The sequence below is a fragment of the Lampris incognitus genome, chromosome 2 (assembly GCF_029633865.1).
Source record: "Lampris incognitus isolate fLamInc1 chromosome 2, fLamInc1.hap2, whole genome shotgun sequence".
NCBI lineage: Eukaryota > Metazoa > Chordata > Actinopteri > Lampriformes > Lampridae > Lampris > Lampris incognitus.
In genome coordinates, this window is record NC_079212.1 from 120,717,379 (window position 1) to 120,739,556 (window position 22,178).

The following is a 22,178-nucleotide window of genomic DNA, read 5'->3' on the forward strand; positions in this document are numbered from 1 at the left end:
CGTGTGTAACTTTTTTTTTTGGACAATTTCACACCATACAATTATGAAACAACTTTCCCCGTATCCAATTCAAATACATTTTATTACCATACTGTATAATCTACAATAAAAGGAATGAAATATCTTTTAGTATGTAACATTTCTGTACGTACAATATTTACAAGTGTTTAAATAACATGTCATTTGGGGTTTTCTTCCCTACAAGATCTTTTATTGTTTATCAGGTAGCATGTCTGTCTATCCAGAAATCCACTGCCACAATGGTCAGAGGAGAAAAATGGGAATGGGCTGCCTGTTTCTTGTAAATATCCCCTCTGCCTGTCAAGCATGTTGTGTTTGTATCATCTCAGTAAGGAAATCAGGTTACCACCCTTGTGTCAGGCTGATGGCTGGGCTCTCATTTTGTCTCACTGTGTCAGTCAGGGAGCCATGGCTCAGGACATGGCCTCTCAGGCTCTGGGAGCTGGCTGACAAAATCTATATGGAAAACAGGGCAAAATGAGAGGCTACAGGATAAAAATTGTGAATAAATGAATGAATCATTCATATTGTCTCTTTTGAGATCTAGATAATCATCCTGAGGTGCCCTCTCTCAAAACACAACCTTCCCAACACTGGCTTTGCTTAAAAAGAGTGAGTTGATGAATTCAGGTGCTTTTACCTTGAAGTATTGCTTTGTGAGATCTTTATATACACAGAAGGATCGAGTGACAGTAAAATTTGGATATGACATTGTTTCAGCGTCAGGAAAATGTGTGTGGACAGACATAGGGAAATAAACTGTATTTCTGAATTACTCTGGCTTCCAAACTTGACAAACTTATTTTCCTATCAGTCTCAACTAATGAACTTTTGTCAGTGTAAATTTTTGATTTTCAAACAAACAGCTGGTTTTTAAGACTTCTATATTTTTCAGAGAAACAGCATTGAAAACATATAAATCAAAAGCTTCATAATACCTTCACCAATACGTAATCTCCAGGGTTGATAGGGCGATTGTTAGAGTCTGCAGGCTCAATCACATCCCTTTTGGGGAAAATCACTTTCAGGTTTCCATCACTCCTCCCACACAAGTCCTGGGCAGACCGCTTACTTTCCTGGAAGAGGACAAAGATAAAACTGCCTTGAGAAATTTGCCTAAACTAGTGGTGTCAAACCCTGCACCTGGAGAGCTACCCTCCCGCCGGTTTTCACTCCAAGCCTATTTTAAGACATCCGATTCAATTAATCAAGGTCTTGGACAGTAGGTGTTACATTCCCCGTTAAAGGTCCAGGGGATGAGGGGAAGTAACAATTGGGGGCTCGTCCGGGATACTTTTATTTTCTTTGTTACTTCCCCTCATCCCCTGGACCCTTAACGGGGAACGTAACAATTGGGGGCTCGTCCGGGATCTCTGATGCTCTGGGGGTTAATGAAACTTGCCAATATCCTTTTAGGAGATCTAGTTTAGCGTTAACAGTAGCGGGGCCGATATTATCAATACAGTCTTCCATGCGGGGCAAAGGAAAAGAGTCCGGCACCATAACTGCATTCACCTTCCGAAAGTCAGTGCAGAAACGGGGTGTCCCATCAGCTTTCAGAGCCAACAGACACTAGGAACTCCAAGGACTGTGACTAGGCACTGCTAAACTATTTCTAATCAGATAATCAACTTTTGGGTTACCACGTGTTGCACAGACCGATCAAGGCACAAATTTTCTATCTAAGACCTTCAAACAAACACTGCAGTCTTTGGGCATATCACACGCAGTGAGTAGCGTGTACCATCCTGAGTCACAGGGTGCGCTAGAACGCTGGCACCAAACTCTTAAGTCCATGTTGCAGAAGTACTGTTATGAGACAGGGAAAGATTGGGATGAAGGTTTGCCGTTCATGCTTTTTGCCATCCGTGACGCAAAGCAAGAGTCTCTGGGGTTTAGTCCGGCTGAACTCATTTTTGGCCATAATATGCGAGGTCCATTAAAGGTGTTACAGGAGCAGTTCATGTCTAGCTCGTGCTCCCAGTCTGTGCTGGATTTGGTTTCCCAGTGCAGAGCACGACTGCATAATGCAACATTACTGGCGAGAGAAGCCCTTTCCGCCTCCCAGGATAACATGAAGAAACAGTTTGACCGTAAAGCAGTGGCGCGTCAGTTCCGTCCCGGTGACCAAGTACTCGTCCTATTGCCGGTGCCTGGATCTGCCCTCACTGTACGATTTCTGGGTCCATATGTGGTGGAAAGAAAAGTGTCTGATACAGACTATGTTATTCTCACTCCTGAGCGTAGGAGGAAAACATGGTTATGTCATGTCAACATGCTTAAACCTTACTTTCCCAGGAATACTCCTGGGGTGACACAGGCGAGTCCCGAAACGTCTGCTTCCTTAGTATGTGTGGGTGTCTTACCTAATGATGGACTCCACCTGCCCTCTGGTGGCCAACGGAGTGGTAGGCTGACCAACTCTGAGTTTCTATCTGATGTTAACTCCGACCTTTCTTATTCCCCCGGGACACTTTTATTTTCTTTGTTACTTCCCCTCACATCCCCTGGACCGTTAATGGGGAACATAACAGTAGGTAATCAGTATATTAAATTCGGTTTGGAGTGAAAACTGGTACAATGGTAGCTGTCAAGGAGCAGGGTTGGAAACCACTGTATTAAACCTTAAAACATTTAACACAATTTGCCAAAATAATGGCTCAAGCAGTCTTGTTTGCAATACTCACTCCCTCCACTAAGACGAGCTGCGTGCTGCCAATGAGGTTGGCGTTAACCCTTGCCGCCTCCTCTCTGAATACACTGATGAGCTCCTCCAACCTGCGCCGCTTCACCTCTGTCGGCACGTCATCCTGCAGATGGTGGAACGCGTGGGTTTTCTGGGGATGATGACCACATACAGTCAGTCAACAGGTCGAGCAGGTTTTTTAAGGCACCGTAGCAAAGCACATCAGTGATGCATGTGTTGGAAAAAACTTTTATCACATTCACAAATCTTGATACATAGCACTTTGTGGCGAAGGGTGTGCGAGGAAATGGGCACTTGCTCACCTTTCTCATGCTGTAAGCAAAGAGGAATCCCAAATTGTACCCGACCTCTCTGATCAGAGAAAGAGTCTGTTGGTGGTCCTCTTCTGTCTCACCACAGAAGCCTGAAATGAAGTCGCTGCTCAGACTCACCCCTGAGAGACACAGACAACATTTGCATTTTAGAAAACAGGTATTGATGTAATGTAGTAGTAGTTATTCATATTTGTTCATTCTTGTGCTAATAACTTGCATTTTAAATTTAATCATTTGCTTTCTCTTCATTGCATATTTGATTTTATTATTAAATTTAGCATTTTACTATTAACATTATTAAAATCCTCAAGAGATTCTCAATAACTAATGTATTTCACCTATATATATATATATATATATATATATATATATATATATATAATATCCAGTGAGTCAAGTAAATTGTCTCAAAGAATTTATATATACACTACCGTTCAAAAGTTTGGGATCACATTGAAATGTCCATATTTTTGAAGGAAAAGCACTGTACTTTTCAATGAAGATAACGTTAAACTAGTCTTAACTTTAAAGAAATACACTCTATACATTGCTAATGTGGTAAATGACTATTCTAGCTGCAAATGTCTGGTTTTTGGTGCAATATCTACATAGGTGTATATAGGCCCATTTCAAGCAACTATCACTCCAGTGTTCTAATGGTACAATGTGTTTGCTCATTGGCTCAGAAGGCTAATTGATGATTAGAAAACCCTTGTGCAATCATGTTCACACATCTGAAAACAGTTTAGCTCGTTACAGAAGCTACAAAACTGACCTTCCTTTGAGCAGATTGAGTTTCTGGAGCATCACATTTGTGGGGTCAATTAAACGCTCAAAATGGCCAGAAAAAGAGAACTTTCATCTGAAACTCGACAGTCTATTCTTGTTCTTAGAAATGAAGGCTATTCCATGCGAGAAATTGCTAAGAAATTGAAGATTTCCTACACCGGTGTGTACTACTCCCTTCAGAGGACAGCACAAACAGGCTCTAACCAGAGTAGAAAAAGAAGTGGGAGGCCGCGTTGCACAACTGAGCAAGAAGATAAGTACATTAGAGTCTCTAGTTTGAGAAACAGACGCCTCACAGGTCCCCAACTGGCATCTTCATTAAATAGTACCCGCAAAACACCAGTGTCAACATCTACAGTGAAGAGGCGGCTGCGGGATTCTGGGCTTCAGGGCAGAGTGGCAAAGAAAAAGCCATATCTGAGACTGACCAATAAAAGAAAAAGATTAAGATGGGCAAAAGAACACAGACATTGGACAGAGGAAGACTGGAAAAAAGTGTTGTGGACGGATGAATCCAAGTTTGAGGTGTTTGGATCACAAAGAAGAACGTTTGTGAGACGCAGAACAAATGAAAAGATGCTGGAAGAATGCCTGACGCCATCTGTTAAGCATGGTGGAGGTAATGTGATGGTCTGGGGTTGCTTTGGTGCTGGTAAGGTGGGAGATTTGTACAGGATAAAAGGGATTCTGAATAAGGAAGGCTATCACTCCATTTTGCAACGCCATGCCATACCCAGTGGACAGCGCTTGATTGGAGCCAATTTCATCCTACAACAGGACAATGACCCTAAACACACCTCCAAATTGTGCAAGAACTATTTAGAGCAGAAGCAGGCAGCTGGTATTCTATCGGTAATGGAGTGGCCAGCGCAGTCACCAGATCTGAACCCCATTGAGCTGTTGTGGGAGCAGCTTGACCGTATGGTACGCAAGAAGTGCCCATCCAACCAATCCAACTTGTGGGAGCTGCTTCTGGAAGCGTGGGGTGCAATTTCTCCAGATTACCTCAACAAATTAACAGCTAGAATGCCAAAGGTCTGCAATGCTGTAATTGCTGCAAATGGAGGATTCTTTGACGAAAGCAAAGTTTGATGTAAAAAAAATCTTATTTCAAATACAAATCATTATTTCTAACCTTGTCAATGTCTTGACTCTATTTTCTATTCATTTCACAACATATGGTGGTGAATAAGTGTGACTTTTCATGGAAAACACAAAATTGTTTGGGTGATCCCAAACTTTTGAACGGTAGTGTATATAAACTTTGTTAAAAGAAACACTCAACGGTAGGGAAAGTGCTAAACAAATAAGGAGCAAAATAATCCAGTGAGTCGAGTAAACTTCACAGACAGTACTGTCTCAAAGAATTTACTTGACTCACTGGATTTTATATAGATAGATAGATAGATAGATAGATAGATAGATAGATAGATAGATAGATAGATAGATAGATAGATAGATAGATAGATAGATAGATAGCTATGTATTCCGACCTTTATTTCATAATTGTTGTTTATTAAGATTGAAGATCAAGCATTCAACTGCCAGCAACTCCTGCTAGTTTGCAGAATTGTCACTGTATATTTGAAAAATTAATTTCTATTTGACTTAGGTTTATTTTATTTTATTTTTTTGGCTAATTTCTGTCATCATCAGTGTGGTTTTATTTTTCATTTGAGGAAATTTAATGAAAGAAGAAGGGCTAGACGTGAGGTTTTTTTGTTGTTGTTTTTTTTTTAGCAAATAAAGATTATCAACCCAGCCAGAGAGAATGCTAAAGTTAGTGTATTCGTAGTGCCAGTCCCAAGCCCAGATAAATGGGGAGGGTTGCGTCAGGAAGGGCACCCAGCGTAAAATCTTTGCCACATCAAATATGTGGATCATAAATCAGATGTCCATACCGAATTGGTCGAGGCCTGGGTTACCAACGACCATCACTGGTACTGTTGGCCAGCAGGGTGCCGATGGAAACTATGCTAATGTTGGGCGAAGGAGAAGGGGAAGGCATGTCAGAGGCAGTGGAAGAGGAGGAAGGGTAAGAGTATGGTGGTGAGAGTCAGAACTTTGACTGTTGGCACTTGGACTGGTAAAGGGAGAGAGCTGGCTGATATGATGGAGAGAAGGAAGGTAGATACACTGTGTGTGCAAGAGACCAGGTGAAAATGGAGTAAGGCCAGGCGCATCAGAGGTGGGTTCAAACGCTTCTACCATGGTGGGAATGGGAGGAGAAATGGGGTAGGGGTAATTCTGAAGGAAGAGTATGTCAAGAGTGTGTTGGAGGTGAAGAGAGTGTCAGACAGAGTGATGAGTATGAAGATGGAAATCAAAGATGTGATGATGAATGTTATCAGCATATACACTCACTGGCCACTTTATTAGGTACACCTTGCTAGTACCGGGTTGGACCCCCTTTTGCCTTCAGAACTGCCTTAATCCTTCGTGGCATAGATTCAACAAGGTACTGGAAACATTCCTCAGAGAGTTTGGTCCATATTGACATGATAGCATCACGCAGTTGCTGCAGATTTGTCGGCTGCACATCCATGATGCGAATCTCCCAGTCCACCACATCCCAAAGGTGCTCTATTGGATTGAGATCTGGTGACTGTGGAGGCCATTTGAGTACAGTGAACTCATTGTCATGTTCAAAAAACCAGTCTGAGATGATTCGAGCTTTATGACATGGCGCGTTATCCTGCTGGAAGTAGCCATCAGAAGATGGGAACACTGCGGTCATAAAGGGATGGACATGGTCAGCAACAATACTAAGGTAGGCTGTGGCGTTGACACGATGCTCAATTGGTACTAAGGGGCCCAAAGTGTGCCAAGAAAATATCCCCCACACCATTACACCACCACCAGCAGCCTGAACCGTTGATACAAGGCAGGATGGATCCATGCTTTCATGTTGTTGACACCAAATTCTGACCCTACCATCCGAATTTCGCAACAGAAATCGATACTCATCAGACCAGGCAACGTTTTTCCAATCTTCTATTGTCCAATTTTGGTGAGCCTGTGCGAATTGTAGCCTCAGTTTCCTGTTCTTAGCTGACAGGAGTGGCACCCGGTGTGGTCTTCTGCTGCTGTAGCCCATCTGCCTCAAGGTTCGACATGTTGTGCGTTCAGAGATGCTCTTCTGCATACCTCGGTTGTAATGAGTGGTTATTTGAGTTACTGTTGCCTTTCTATCAGCTCGAACCAGTCTGGCCATTCTCCTCTGACCTCTGGCATCAACAAGGCATTTTCGCCCACAGAACTGCCGCTCACTGGATATTTTCTCTTTTTCGGACCATTCTCTGTAAACCCTAGAGATGGTTGTGCGTGAAAATCCCAGTAGTTCAGCAGTTTCTGAAATACTCAGACCAGCCCGTCTGGCACCAATAACCATGCCATGTTCAAAGTCACTTAAATCACTTTTCTTCCCCATTCTGATGCTCGGTTTGAACTGCAGCAGATCGTCTTGACCATGTCTACATGCCTAAATGCATTGAGTTGCTGCCATGTGATTGGCTGATTAGAAATTTGCGTTAACGAGCAGTTGGACAGGTGTGCCTAATAAAGTGGCCGGTGAGTGTATGTCCCACAAGTCAAGTGTGAGATGGAAAAGAAATAAGAATTCTGGAGTGAGTTGGATGAAGTGGTGGAGAATGTACCCAAAGAGGAGAGAGTGTTGACTGAAGTGGACTTCAATGGGCATGTTCATGAGGGGAGCAGAGGTGATGAGGAGGTAATGGGCTATTGTGCCAAGGAGAGGAATGTGGCGGGACAGATGGTGGTGGATTTCATGAAAAGAATGGAAATGGCGGAGGTGAATACATATTTCAAGAAGAGGAAGGAACACAGGGTGACATATAAGAGTGAAGGAAGGTGCACATAGGTGGACTATATGTTATGTAGGAGGCGCAGTATGAAAGGGATTGGAGACTGCAAGGTAGTGATAGGGAGACCGTAGCTAGGCAGCATCGGATGGTGGTCTGTAGGATGACTTTGGGGATCAAGAAGAGGAAGAGAGTGAAGGCAGACCCAAAGATCAAATGGTGGAGGAAGTTGAAGAAGGAAGACTGATGTGTGGAGTTCAGGGAAGAGTTAAGGCAGGCACTGGGTGGTAGCGAAGAGTTACTGGATGGCTGAGCAACCACTGCAGAAATAGTGAGGGAGACAGCTAGGAATGTACTTGGTGTGCCATCTCGACAGAGAAAGGAAGACAAGGAGACTTGGTGGTGGAATGATGAAGTACAGCAAAGTATACAGAGGAAGAGGTTGGTAAAGAAGAAGTGGGATAGTCAGAGATGAAGAAAGTAGACAGGAGTACAAGGAGATGCGGCGTAACGCGTGATGAGAAGTTGGGAAGGCAAAGGAAAAGGCGTATGGTGAGTTGTATGAGAGGCTGGCCACTAAGGAAGGAGAAAAGGACTTGTACTGATTGGCTAGACGGAGGGACTGAGCTGGGAAGGATGTGCAGCAGGTTAGGATGATGAAGGATAGAGACGGAAATGTGCTGACAAGTGAGGAGAGTGTGTTGAGAAGGTGGAAGGAGTACTTTAAGGGGCTGATGAATGAAGAAAATTAGAGAGAGAGAAGGTTGGATGATGTGGGGATAGTGAATCAGGTAGTGTGGTGGATTAGCAAGAAGGGAGTGAGGGCAGATATGAAGAGGATGAAGAGTGGAACAGCAGTTGGTCCAGATGACATACCCAGGAATAAAAGCAAAAAAAATAATAATATTTTGACTGAAATATTTTTCGTGAAAATTACCATATGTAAAATTATGAAATTTCAGCACCACTCAACACATAACCATTGCTGTTGTTCTCTAATGCAGCAATCAAGTTTAAATAAACCATTGCTGATGTTCTTTAACGCAGCCATCAAGTTTAAATACTCAAGACCAATAGTGTTTTAGGGGAAGAAGATGCTTTTGAACAGCTTTTTATTTTTTGTCATTTTGAAATCAAACTGATTCTTTTTCTTTTTTGCAAACCTTATCTCAGCTTTTACTCTTTCAAATAGGTAACCATCTACATTAACAAAACAATGAACTTTTTATAACGCCATTGGCGTGCTAGCAGACACTGCCTCCTAGTGGTAGAACTGGAAACAAACAGCTATTGAAAAATAGTCATCTAAAGACAGAAATTATGAGCAAAAATACATTTTATTGAAACATCAAATAAACAGCACCTGCATTAAAAAAAACAAGCGCAATAATGTGTGCATCAAACAAATAGCAAAAACAATAAATAAAATAACACTAAGTGCAATCAAATTTTCATTTTTTCTGCCTTTTCTGGTCAGTGAAACCAAATGCCTGAAGCTTGGCTACCTGTTTGAGGTTTTTCTTGTGGTGACTAGCTACAGCAGCAGGGGCTCTGGCTCCAGAAGTGGACGAGGCTTTAGCAGCAGTGGCTCTGACTCCAGGAGTAGAGGAGGAGGAGGAGGCTGTAGCAGCAGTGGCTCTGGCTCCAGGAGTGGAGGGGGAGGAGGCTCTAGCAGCAGTAGCTCTGGCTCCAGGAGTGGAGGAGGAGGAGGAGGCTGTAGCAATAGTGGTGCTGGCTCCAGGAGTGGAGGAGGAGGAGGCTCTAGCATCAGTGGTTCTGGCTCCAGGAGTGGAGGAGGCGGAGGCTCTAGCAGCAGTGGCTCTGGCTCCAAGAGTAGAGGAGGAGTAAGAGGTGGCTCTAGCAGCAGCAGAAGAGGTGAAACCTTTCCTTACTTTGCTTATCCTAACTGCTGAGAGGACCCTCACAGCTTCCCTCAGTTTCCTTTCCTTTTGCTTGTCAATGATCACCTTCTTCTTCAGATGATTCTGGTATCACTCATAAGAGGACATGCTGAACTCCTCAGTGCAGGGCTAATTTCCATTTTGGAGGCTGTTTTCCCTGTTGCCTTCATGTGGGACTTGATGATGACTAAGCCTTCATAGATTTCAATGTTCAGCCTGGCCCTATCATTCAATCAATCAATCAATCAACCAATCAATCAAGTTGCATTTTATATAGCACTTTTCTGATGTCATCCATGAGGTTGAACGATCCTTCAATAAGAGGGCCAGTGAACACTGACAGAAGATCCTTTACCAACTTCCCCAAGATAGGGAATCTCATCCCTCCTTCAGGCGTCTTGCAGGCAAAGATCTTACTCCACCAGTCAACATCAATTCGCGCAGTATTCTTCTCAAAGCATCTGGCCTGTGCTCCGAGATCTGAGTCAATTTGGTAGGCTCGCACCTTGTCATCCAGTTGACCCAGCTCCTCAGATTTCACAAAAGTTGGCAACGCTTTGGCTAAGGTGTTGAATGCCCCTTTGGACTGATTCCTGGAGAATCAGTGACAGTGCCAGTGCAGACAAAGAGGTGATGATGTCATTCTTGAGGGTTGCTGCCTGATGTAGCCCTCCCCAAGAGAAGTGTAGACCTTCTGCACCCAGGGCTTCTTCTCCACTCTAGCCTTGTTCAAGGCAAAGAAGCCGTATCTGCCCACAGACAGCATTTTGTCAGGGTACTGCAGTTCTCTCTTCTGGACATAAAGCTTCAGCAAGTCATTCACCCCCATGGAGATGGCTTCAGGCTTCATGAATTTGGAGAGGAGTTGCCTGACCAGTAGCACCATCTCAGCATGCAGCACGTGGAGCATGGGCTTCTCATGCTGCAGCTTCTTCAGCAACACTGGGAATGTTGGAAGCACACCTGAAAATTACATTAGAACCTGATTAGAACAGTAGATGAATATGTTGAACCATACATTCCTGATCACAAGAGCCCACTACTTTCCTTTCCCATGCTTTATTACAACATTAACAAAGTCACTTGCAAATAGGGTCTTCAAAATAAACACAACACTGAATGCAGTGGCATAAAAATAAGTATTTTACCCCTCTCCTGTTTTGATAACAGAAAAGTTCTAGATGGTTATAACAAAGATCCTGAGTAAATTCATTACATTAAAATAATATTTCAATTTAAAGGGGGTGCAGGCGAGCCATGCAATTCACAAAATTAAATCTAAAACGGGTGATTTGTTAATTAACCATAGAGAAATAAACAACCAATTTAAAGAATTTTATTCAGAATTATACACCGCTAAGTCTGAGGCCACTAGTGCAGACCTTGCCGGCTTCTTCGACTCTCTTAATGTGCCAAAACTGGATGAGTCAGTTAGGTTAGAATTAGATTCAAGTTTTTCAGAGAGCGAATTAATAGAGGCAATTAAAACGTTTCCCTCTGGTAAAGCGCCAGGCCCATATGGGTTTGGTTGTGAATTTTACAAGGCATTTCATAACACTTGCCCCACTTTTACTCAGGATGATTAACGACTCCATTAAAAATAACAGATTGCCTAAGTCTCTATACGAGGCAAATATATGTATTTTGTTAAAAAAAGGTAAGGAGGAAATGGAACCCAGAAGTTACAGACCCATTGTTCTCCTGAACTTTGATCAAAAGTTGGTTACAAAAATACTAGCTAACAGATTGGGGAGGCATGTTTTGTCAATTATACACCCTGACCAAACAGGGTTTATCCCAGGTAGCTTCTCATTTTGCAATGTACGTAGGCTTCTGAATAATTTATATACCAACCAGGTCAGGGACTCTGGAGCAGCAATCTTGTCCCTCGATGCCGAAAAGGCATTTGATCAGATAGAGTGGCCCTACATGTTTGAAACACTTCAAAGATTTGGGTTTGGGGATTCTTTTGTTGCATGGGTCAAAAGGCTGTATCTCTGCCCATCATCCTCTATCCTCACCAATAGTGACAGATCTGGGCCTTTTGACCTACAACGTGGGGTCAGACAGGGGGATCCTCTATCTCCCTTACTTTAACATAGCCCTTGAGCCCCTTGCAATAGGAATTGGGAATCATTCCAGTATCACAGGCATTCAGATAGGAGACCTGGAAAGCCGTGTGAGCCTTTATGCTGATGATACATTGATATATCTCACTGACCCAGAAGCCTCTGTTTCTCCCTTGTTAGATCTTGTTAAATTATTTGGCAAACTCACTGGTTACATAATTAATTGGAGTAAGAGTAAGTTCATGCCACTATCAGACAGTATAGATTCAGATTTCCTTAATACTCTACCATTTAAACTAAAGTATGATCATGTGACATATCTAGGGCTTATAATACCACGAAATCCCAAACTCCTATTTAAACTCAATTATGCCGATATGCTCACAAAGTTTAAATTGAACAGAAAGAAGTGGAGGATTTTGCCATTGTCTATGGTGGGGCGCATTAACGTAATTATGATGGTGTCTCGCCCCAGAATTTTGTACTTATTTCAGAATCTACCAATCTTTCTGATGTCATTTTTTTTTAAGAAACTGGACTCTATTATCTTTCCATTTGTTTGGGGATATAAAGCTCATCATATAGCTAAAGCACATATTCAAAAGCCAATAAAGGAGGGAGGCTTAGGCCTTCCTGTATTTAGGAACTATTATCGGGCAGCCAATGCAAGGGCTTTGATTTACTGGCAATGGGGATTCCCAGATAAGACATCTCAGAAAGGAGACAACTCCAACTCTACTTTTTTCCCCAAGACAGAATATCCTGATAAACTGATTGGTAATAATTTTATTCTAAGAAACTCTCTTAGGATTCTGAATCAGACCAGAACTGTTAACACACTGCCTAATGTCTCAATATACACTCCTATATGTAATAACTATTCCTTTTTGCCATCTCAGATGGATGGGGCGTTTGCTGTCTGGAGAGACAGGGGTATTGCGACCCTTGGAGATTTATATTTAGATAAAAAGTTTGCATTATTTAATCAGTTGAAAACAAAATTTAACATCCCTAACTCTCACTTCTTTCGTTATCTCCAAATTAGGCATTATGTCAAAGACCAAATTCCAAATTTTGAAAACAGGCCAAAGAGTTGCCCATTCTATGACCTCCTGCAGCTTCCTCCGGACTCCAAACATCTGATATCTCGCTTTGTGTGTCTGTTTACCACCTCTGTATCTACTCACCATCTGAAGGAAACCTGGTCCACTGAGCTGAATCTTGAAGTGTCTGACGACATTTGGAATGAAGGTTTGACTAGAATCCAAACTTGCTCGATCAATGTCAGATATAAACTGATCCAATTCAAAGTCATCCATAGACCAAACTACACAAAATTTACCCGTCTGTTTCTCCACTGTGTGATAGATGCAAAATTGAAGAAGGTTCTCTTGCGCATCTTTTCTGGCTGTCCTCACTTATACAAATTTTGGTGTGAAATATTCTAGTGGTTCTCCAGAGTCTATGAAAGGGACATTCCCCCTGATCCAGAGCTGGCACGCTTTGAATGCTCATAGTCTGCTTTAAGCTATACACCTGCGGAACAATCGGCATTGATGGTTGGCATGGTAGCTGCCAAGAAAATGATCCTAACAGATTGGAAATCACCTACGCCCCTCTGCTTTCAGAAATGGCTCAATGAAATGATCATAATCATACAGATGGAGAGAATACGCTTCCATAAATCTAAAGCACCCAATAGATTCCTGAGCATATGGGGTCCATTCACTGACTATCTAAAAGAAAAATAATTTTTAATTACAGTGTGTGGTGATGCAACCCGGTACTCTTTACCTTTTATCTGTACTCTTGTAACTTGTAATACCTGTGTAATTTCTTGAAAACTGCTGTGAACAAAGTTACAATATATACCTATGTATGGCTGGCTCTTTTTTCCCCCTCCTTTTTGTTGTTTTTGTTTTTTGTCTGTTGTTTTTTGTTTTGTTTTGTTTTGTTTTATCTTGCGTGTGTCTTGAACATAAAACCGAAAAACTGAAAATAAAATATAAAAAAAATAATATTTCAATAATTTCTTGAAAAAGTGATAAAATATCTACTACATCTATGTCAATCATTAATTGATTTAATGTCTTGCATCGGCTTTAGGAGTGATAACTAAAAATACAAATTATTTGATATCCATCTCTCATTCGTTCAGAGACACTAGTAGGTTTTTGAGCATGAACTACTAAATCATTTCAACTAGGCACAGGACTTTGACTAAACCACTTAAAAAAGAAAATTGACTGAACATACCTCTGTATCGCTCTATCAAGGCTGTGAGCTTGTCAAACTCTGAGAAGAGCTGCACACAGATGCATGTCTTCCGGTTTTTTGTTGACAACTGTTCTGATCCCTGCAGATTTTGCCATTTGCTGTCGGAGAGGAGTGATCCTGGCTTTCTCATCAGGTGTCACTTGATGCTTGTCGAGGACCTGGTTCAGGAGCCATCTGCATCATATAAAGCATTATACACATAAGATTAAGGGAAAACAATACACCTGAAATGGACCCATCTGAAAGCCCGCCCTCTTTTCTTGATTTGGCAACAGTTGTGATTAAAGGATCAAGAAAATAGAGCGGGCTTTGAGATAGGTCCATTGCTATATTTGTTCTGACTTATTTCATGAGTTTGCCTAATCAGCATAATTTAATGTAAAAGAAAAAAATAATACAGCTATAATACAGTAATATATTGTATGTGTCTATGTTAATAAGTTTAATTCTGACAGAAGAACAAGATTTATTTTGTCTCTATTCAACTGTGGTGCCTGGCCTTAAAACACACCCACCCACACACACACACACACACACACATCATATCATCTATTTTCTCTGTATTAGTCAGCCCAATCAGAATGAAACTTATTAATATAGACAGACCCACATACAATATTTCTGTATTATAACTTTTATTTTTTTACCATGAAATGATCAAAATTAGGCAAACATATATAATATAAAGATAATGCTAATGCCATTGTACCTGTGTTTGTGTTACTCATGAGGAGACAGGATGCTGTAGAAATGCAAAATCAGCAGATCCATAAGCTGCTGTACTCGGTTGCACACTTCCAGCATCTGCAAGGAACCTGCTGCTGATGGGATGAACCAGGCTCTTCTCTTCTAAATGCAGCAAGGACTGAAACTGAAAGAATTTTCCTTTTGTTTTGGGAATTTTTCGATATCATAATAGACATCTGAGCAAAAATCTTCCACAAATGACTCAAAAGGATTTAAGAGGGCCTTGGCTGCATTTGAGACCATGTGTACTGTGTCTCCGCTTATGTCCAGGAGTGATGGGTTTAGTCTTCTGGCTTGTGTCTCCACACCAGACCTTTCCCCCCTCACTACACTCTAGTTGTCCAACAGTATTCTAACAACCTGAGTCCAGTTCAGGCTGTACGACTGGAGAACGTCGGTCAATTCTTCAGTGATGGTTGACGCATCCGCTATGGTGATTTTTCTTGAGGCCAGGTGCTGGGTTAGAACCTTCCCCATGTCCTCATCAAAGAAGCGAACAAGAACATTTAAGATCCTGCCCGTGTTCCCATTTGTTGCCTCATCTGCATTTAACGAAAACATCTGTGTTTTCAATTTACTTGCCAGTTCAGTTTTCTTATGTGCAGCAATACTGTGCGTGCACAGGTAAGACGTGTGCGCATTGGAAATGGTCAGTCTTGACAGTGCGGGCTTGTCCTCTGCAGCTGCTTGAATAAGAATAAGATTGACCACTGGTTGAGCAACAGTCAGTAACAGGTCATGTTCTGCTATAAATAAACATATGCACACTTTATGGCTGCACACACGGTCGGCCATGGATTGTTGTACCTCCGCTGTATTGGTTGTTGCACCAGGCAGTGAGGAGGTGTTCTGGAGAGCACGAAGTGCAGCCTTGTGATATGCATCTGACAGATGGCAAGCAAGCACTTTTTTCCCATTACTGCCATATACCGTGCAATAACACACACCTGGCCGTTTGATTGTTTTGCACTACGAACTAAAGGGCTTGCCATTCTCCCCCGTTTCGGTGAGCCAAGCCCATTTTCAACCGTGTTGTCTATTTCCGACACATCAGAGCTGTCCTTCATGAAAAGAGCGTCCATGGCTAATCAGGATGGTAGCGTTAAGGAACAAATTACCCCGCAGTGCATGATTTTGGGTTTTTGGTAGGTTAAAGGTTAAACGTGAACTAATGTGAACTTGCCAAAAGCAATGCATGGCCAGCCACTACCTATATGCAGCTGGCCAGCTAAACCAACAAACCATCCATCTGTCCATTGTTTTATTGTTTTTATGTTGCCGTTAACTCGTTTTCACTAATTGAACATTCAACAACAATATAAGCAATCTTACCGTTGCCATTACGTCATGTCAAATTCCGTTGTTTAATCCATTAAGTTACTCACAACTATTCCCTACGTTGAAGTTCAGCGACGCTGTTATTATTCCGCAGCTGTGTCAAGCGCTCCACATGCAACTCAATGTCATTAGTTAACACACACACACACACACACACACACACACACACACACACACACACACACACACACACACACACACACACACACACACACACACACACACACACACACACACACAGAGTCTCTCGCTCGCTCTCTCTCTCACTCACTCTCTCACTCGCTCTTTTTCCCCCTCCTTGGACAAAATGATGGAAACCCATCAAATTGATGGAGAACTTTAATCCCTGCATACCTGTGGAGGCATGGAGGTGTTTAGGACAGATGACAGTGGAGTTTTTAACTAGTTTGTTTAACACAATCTTGGAAAGTGAGAGGATGCCTGAGGAGTGAAGAAGTGTACTGGTACCGAGTTTCAAGAATAAGGGTGATGTGCAGAGCTGTAGTAACTGCAGAGGTATATAGTTGATCAGCCACAGCACGAAGATATGGGGTAGAGTAGTAGAAGCTAGGTTAAGACAGGAGGTGATGATTAGCGAGCAGCAGTATGGTTTCATGCCATGAAAGAGCACTACAGATGCGATGTTTGCTTTGAGAATGTTGATTGGGAAGTATAGAGAAGGTCAGAAAGAGCTACATTGTGTTTTTATGGATTTAGAGAAAGTATATGACAGGGTGCCAAGAGAGGAGGTGTGGTATTGTATGAGGAAGTCTGGAGTGGCAGAGATGTAAGAGTGGTAAGGGATATGTATGAGGGCAGTGTGACAGTGGTGAGGTGTGTGGTAGGAATGACGGATGGGTTCAAGGTGGAGGTGGGATTACAGCAAGGATCGGCTCTGAGCCCTTTCTTGTTTACAATGGTGATAGACAGGTTGACGGACAAAATCAGGCAGGAGTCTCTGTGGACTATGATGTTCGTGGAGGACATTGTGATCTGTAGTGAGAAGGTTGAGGAGAACCTGGACAGGTGGAGGTACGCACTGGAGAGAAGAGGAATGCAATTCAGAAGGAGCAAGATGGAATACATATATGCGTGAATGAGAGGGAGGACAGCAGAATGGTGAGGAGGCAAGTACAGGTGACAAAGGTGGATGAGTGTAAAGGCTTGGGGTCAACTCTTCAAAGTAATGGGAAGTGTGGAAGAGACATGAAGAACAGAGTGCAGGCAGGGTAGAGTGGGTGGAAAGAGTGTCAGGAGTTATTTACGAGAGAAGGGTACCAGCAAGAGTTAAAGGGAAAGTTTGCAAGATGGTAGTGAGACCAGCTATGTTGTATGGTTTGGAGACGGTGGCACTGACAGGAGGCGGGGCTGGAGCTGGCAGAGTTGAAGATGCTAAGATTTTTGTTGGGAGTGATGAAGAAGGACAGGATTATATGAGAGGGACAGCTCAGGTTGGATGGCTTGGAGACAAAGCAAGAGAGGCAAGATTGAGATGGTTTGTACATGTGCGGAGGAGAGATGGTGGGTATATTGAAGAAGGATGCTGAATATGGAGGTGCCAGGCAAGAGGAAAAGAAAAAGGCCAAAGATGAGGTTTAGGGATGTGGTGAGGGAGGACATGCAGGAGTGACAGTGAGCTAGAGTGACAGAGGAAGATGCAGACAGGAAGAGATAGAAATGGATGATCCACTGTGGTGACACCTAACAGGAGCAGCCGAAAGTAGTAGTAGTAATAGTAGTAATAGTAGTAGGGCAGGGCAATTGGCTCTCATAACGGGTCGGGTGGGTCCGGGTATTAAAAAACCCTGACCCTCGCATCACTAGTAGCCAGGCCGCTAATAAACAGAAAGTGATCTTGTTGTCTTTGTGACAGTGGTGCAAACAATAAAAACACTTGGAAACACTAGGAGGGGAAAGGTGAAAAGTTGTCTACAACTGTTTTAATTGTAGTGCAAACTACATGGAACCACAAGCAATGTGTATGAAAATATGGCTAATACTCAGCATGTATGAATCCAGCTTGTTAGCGGGATGTTTGACTGAATTTCAAAATGAATGGTATTCTATGACAACTAAAGGGTTGTTTTTTTTAAATGTCAGTGCACAACAATCCCCATCGGTCAAACCAACTGGAACAATAAAAGGACAAAGATAAAAACTTCCCTAACACTGGTATTTCATTTGTCATGTCATATTACAATGCAAAACATTAGTAATAGCTTGTGAATGTATATAATGCCATAGTCTACCTGGGATGATTCTCTTGGTGTTCTCCACAAGGTCAAGATAGGCCTCCCTGGTGTAGCTGCACATTGTGAAAAAAAATAAAAATAAACATCTATTCCACAAAAGCCCAGATTCAACTGTTAGAGAGTCAACTAAATGGTCCAGCAAAGTGGTTTCTCACCCCCGGCGCATGGCTTTAAGGACCTGGTTGCTACCACTCTGTGCTGGAAGATGGATCTGCTTGCAAATATTCCTTCGATCCTCAATCAGCTGCAAAACCTGCATCCAGACATGGGGACCCAGTTTGGGGTGGGGGGGGAGACATAAATCAACTTCAGTAAATTAGATAAACAGAGAGAATCTAGCATTAGACATAAAAACAGGGGCAAGGCTAAGCAGGAAAAAAATACACATCACAAAGTACACTTATTTCTTACTCACAGATCCAGAACAAAACATTATTTTCCAATCTTTGATCCAAATATAAATCTTAGTAATACTTCTTTTAATCTGGTAATGATATTATATCATGATAACTGCCATGGAGACCTTTCACATAATTTGTCTGCCTACAATTTGATACCTACTATTTGATTGAATAGATAATTTCTTATTTTCTGCTTTGTAACACAAGCAGGAAATAAACAAGCTACACAGCGCAAGCATCTTCCCAATAACCTTCAACTACAGTGATGTCCGTGGATTGTACATGCATCAGCCCTTTGATTGACACTGAATGTCTCATCTTTTGTCATGCAAGTATAAAACTGAGTGGGCGCATTAATTATCGAGTACGAGCTGTACTGTGAACTTTTTTGTCATCATATCGTCAAGTTAAATGCTAAGTGAATGGTGTAGTGAACCTCGTCAGGGAAATCCTTGGGATGAGGGGAAGTAAATCTGATCCTCATATTTGGGTCTATGTGGGACACCCTGTCCAACAGATCAGCAAAGCGCAGGCCTCCCTTTTTTGTTCGGTAGATAGTACTGAAGCCCCGACTGAGCTGGGTTGGGTCTGAGCCACAGAACTGCTGCTCTGATGTATCTCTGTAGCTGTTCACATTTTGACCTAGTAGTGTCACCTCTCTTACACCCTGAGAAAACACACATTCATATAAATTACACACACACCCACACACACACACACACACACACACACACACACACACACAAAACGTGATCAACTTTAACTATGACTGATATTGTTTATTGCGCCACACAAAGTTTTTATTATTGCTTTGATTATTATCATTATTATAATTATTATTATTACAATAATTTTATTTGCAATATAGACTTAGACTATCAGCTGAACAGCACTTGCTTAAAGATAATGCATTTTTGTACAATGAAAAGGCAGAAAATCAAGTAAATGCTTTGCTTTGACTTCTGAAAAGGCACATAGCTCAGGGCAGAAAAATTAACTAATAATAATAAATAATAATAAATCAATCTTATATAGCGCTCTTCTAACACTCGCTTTACAATAAACGGGGTGAAACAAGACAACAGATAAACATAGCATAACTGACCAATACCAATAAATTAATTAATTAATTAACCCAGGTATTGACCCAATATGCAATATCTGCACTGGAATAAATTCCCTCCTCGTTGATATAGACAATGATAGAGATAATAAGCACTGATGGACACCAATGCTGATGTTACTACTTGCCTGGTCAGACAAAATACGGACTTCTTCGAGGATAGAGTTCACAGGTCGACTCCTCTCCCTCCCACGAGTGAAGGGAACGATGCAGTAACTGCACATGTTGTCACAGCCTCGCATGATGGACCTGCCAGGGCAAAAGCAGCACAAGCTTGAGCGATAGCCACATTTTAGAGATCAACATGTAACAGGGTAGAATGGATGAGGATGGTGTGGGGATTAATAACTCAACAAAATCATGGCAGGTCTTTAACAATTAACAACACTCACACAAAAGCACTGTATCCCTGAGGGGCATGGTGGACAGGCATGATATCAGCATAAGTCTCCTCCAAAGATAGCAGTACATTGCTAGCCTGTTGACCACCATGAGCTACAGCCAAAAGGCGAGGGAGGTCCCGGTATGCATCTGGACCAGCTAGAACATCGACCAGTTTCTCACGCTCCAAAAGCTCAGTCTTAAGCCTCTCTGCCATGCAACCTGGATGATGAAAATGACAAAAATAAACAATCATAGATATAATAAGATACTAAGTCCTATCAAATGTTAAGCCTCTTAATAATCACTGTGCATCTGAAACAGTAACTTACCTAAAATCCCAATTTTCATCGGTGTATGGGTCTTTATGCGTTTCCTTTTCATGGCTGTAAGTTGCTGTAGTCTGTTCCAAATTGTTTGCTCAGCTTTCTCTCTGTGTAATTTAGCAAAGAGATATTTGCACTGGTTGGTAAAATCTTGTTACTTTTTAAAGTTTGATTTGAAAAAGTCTCATATATTTATTTAAAATACAAAATAGAGCTTAATGTGTAGATTAATTTTGATTACTGAGTTTTATATCAAAAACCCAGACATCCTATATAGATGTCATTCAAAGAGTTAACTGATTGTTATCCTTATTCTAATTATTATTAATATTCCTTAGAAGTTGACATTTTCTATACAGGATTTCCATCGAAAAGCTCCACAAGTTAATGTGCCTTACCTTATAGAACAAGTTACAAGAAGAACAACATCTGCCTGTAAGCACAAAGAAAGTTGTTATACAATACACTGAATCAAAATGAGAAATACTGACTAAAATTGTGACCTTCTACTGTACCTCATTAAGGTCACTAGTGCGCTGATAATCCTTCTTTTGCAATATGGACCACGCTATCTCCGTGTCGTTGACATTCATTTGACATCCATATGTTTCAAAGTACACTGCAATAGGAATGAGGATAAAACCATTTAGTGTTTCCCCAAACTAAAAAATAAAAATAAAAACAACGTGTGCCGGAAATGCAGTCTCACCTTTTCTTGAATTTCCCACCTTCGAGTCCTCAGAAAGATAAGGATGTTTTTCAGTGTGCCCCTCATTGACAAAAGGGATTTTGTCGACTGAAACTCCTTTGACAAAGTCCTGAAATCTTGGACCGGACGATATCCGACCCTTAAAACTGTCTAACGTTTTCCTTCGGTTCTCTTTTGAAGTGATACCAGTTTCAGCGAAGTTAGAGCAAAAACTGTGTCGTGTAAAACGTAAAGGGGAAAATGGACGGGAAAGGCAAAACAATGGTCTGAGACGCTTTGGTAATTCCATAATAAAGAATGGTTGTGTTTGACAGGCGCTGTGATCATAACAGACAGGGGGGCTTGATTCACTTTCCACCGGATTTAACCTAGCCGACGGTAAATGGCTAAATTACGTTAGCAGTCAGCACCTTGGCTCGTTGTCTACAGTTGTTAGTCGTTAAACTGCAACTTTTTTCGGTTGAAATTATTTTCTCGTCATTACCTACAATCAAAGTAATTCGGTAAACGCTGACAATAAAGACGACATGTGTTTCGTGCATTCATGCTGTTGACATGAAGATGACTGTCCGTCGTGCAAAATCGCCCCCCTGTACGTACAACAGCACGGCCCGTCTTGAAAAGATTCCTTCGAAATGTGTTCCATGCGTCAGACAACAGCTGTGATGGGCCCATAGAAAGAATAACCAATTAATCAACCTTGGAGTCTATTCGTTAACTCGTATAACACGTATTCACGTTACATTTATTAAACGTGTTTCTGTCAAATCTTATCTATAATTGATATATGACTCAAAATGAATGTGGATTTAGACATGTACATTCTGTTTCATTCTGTATTTCATGGATCCATAAAGACAGAGAGAGAGAGAGAGAGAGAGAGAGAGAGAGAGAGAGAGAGAGAGAGAGAGAGAGAGAGAGAGAGAGAGAGAGAGAGAGAGAGAGAGAGAGAGAGAGAGAGAGAGAGAGAGAGAGGGGAAAAGGACATGCCGTCAGGAAAAG

At 41.8% G+C, this 22,178-nt stretch overlaps 1 protein-coding gene across 1 annotated transcript; it reads right to left on the bottom strand.

Annotated features, from left to right (window-relative positions):
* Nucleotides 1-63: 63 nt before the first annotated feature.
* cdk5rap1 (CDK5 regulatory subunit associated protein 1) lies at nt 64-21,707 on the bottom strand. The gene is made up of 13 exons (XM_056273200.1): nt 21,177-21,707; nt 20,983-21,086; nt 20,866-20,900; nt 20,474-20,574; nt 20,153-20,363; nt 19,889-20,009; nt 19,074-19,304; nt 18,392-18,489; nt 18,234-18,289; nt 3,031-3,161; nt 2,709-2,858; nt 960-1,097; nt 64-477 (listed from the first exon to the last, which is right to left on the bottom strand). The coding sequence occupies exons 1-13, from the start codon at nt 21,463-21,465 to the stop codon at nt 364-366; spliced, it is 1,779 nt and encodes a 592-aa protein (XP_056129175.1). The 5' UTR covers nt 21,466-21,707; the 3' UTR covers nt 64-363.
* Between the last annotated feature and the right edge of the window lie 471 nt (nt 21,708-22,178).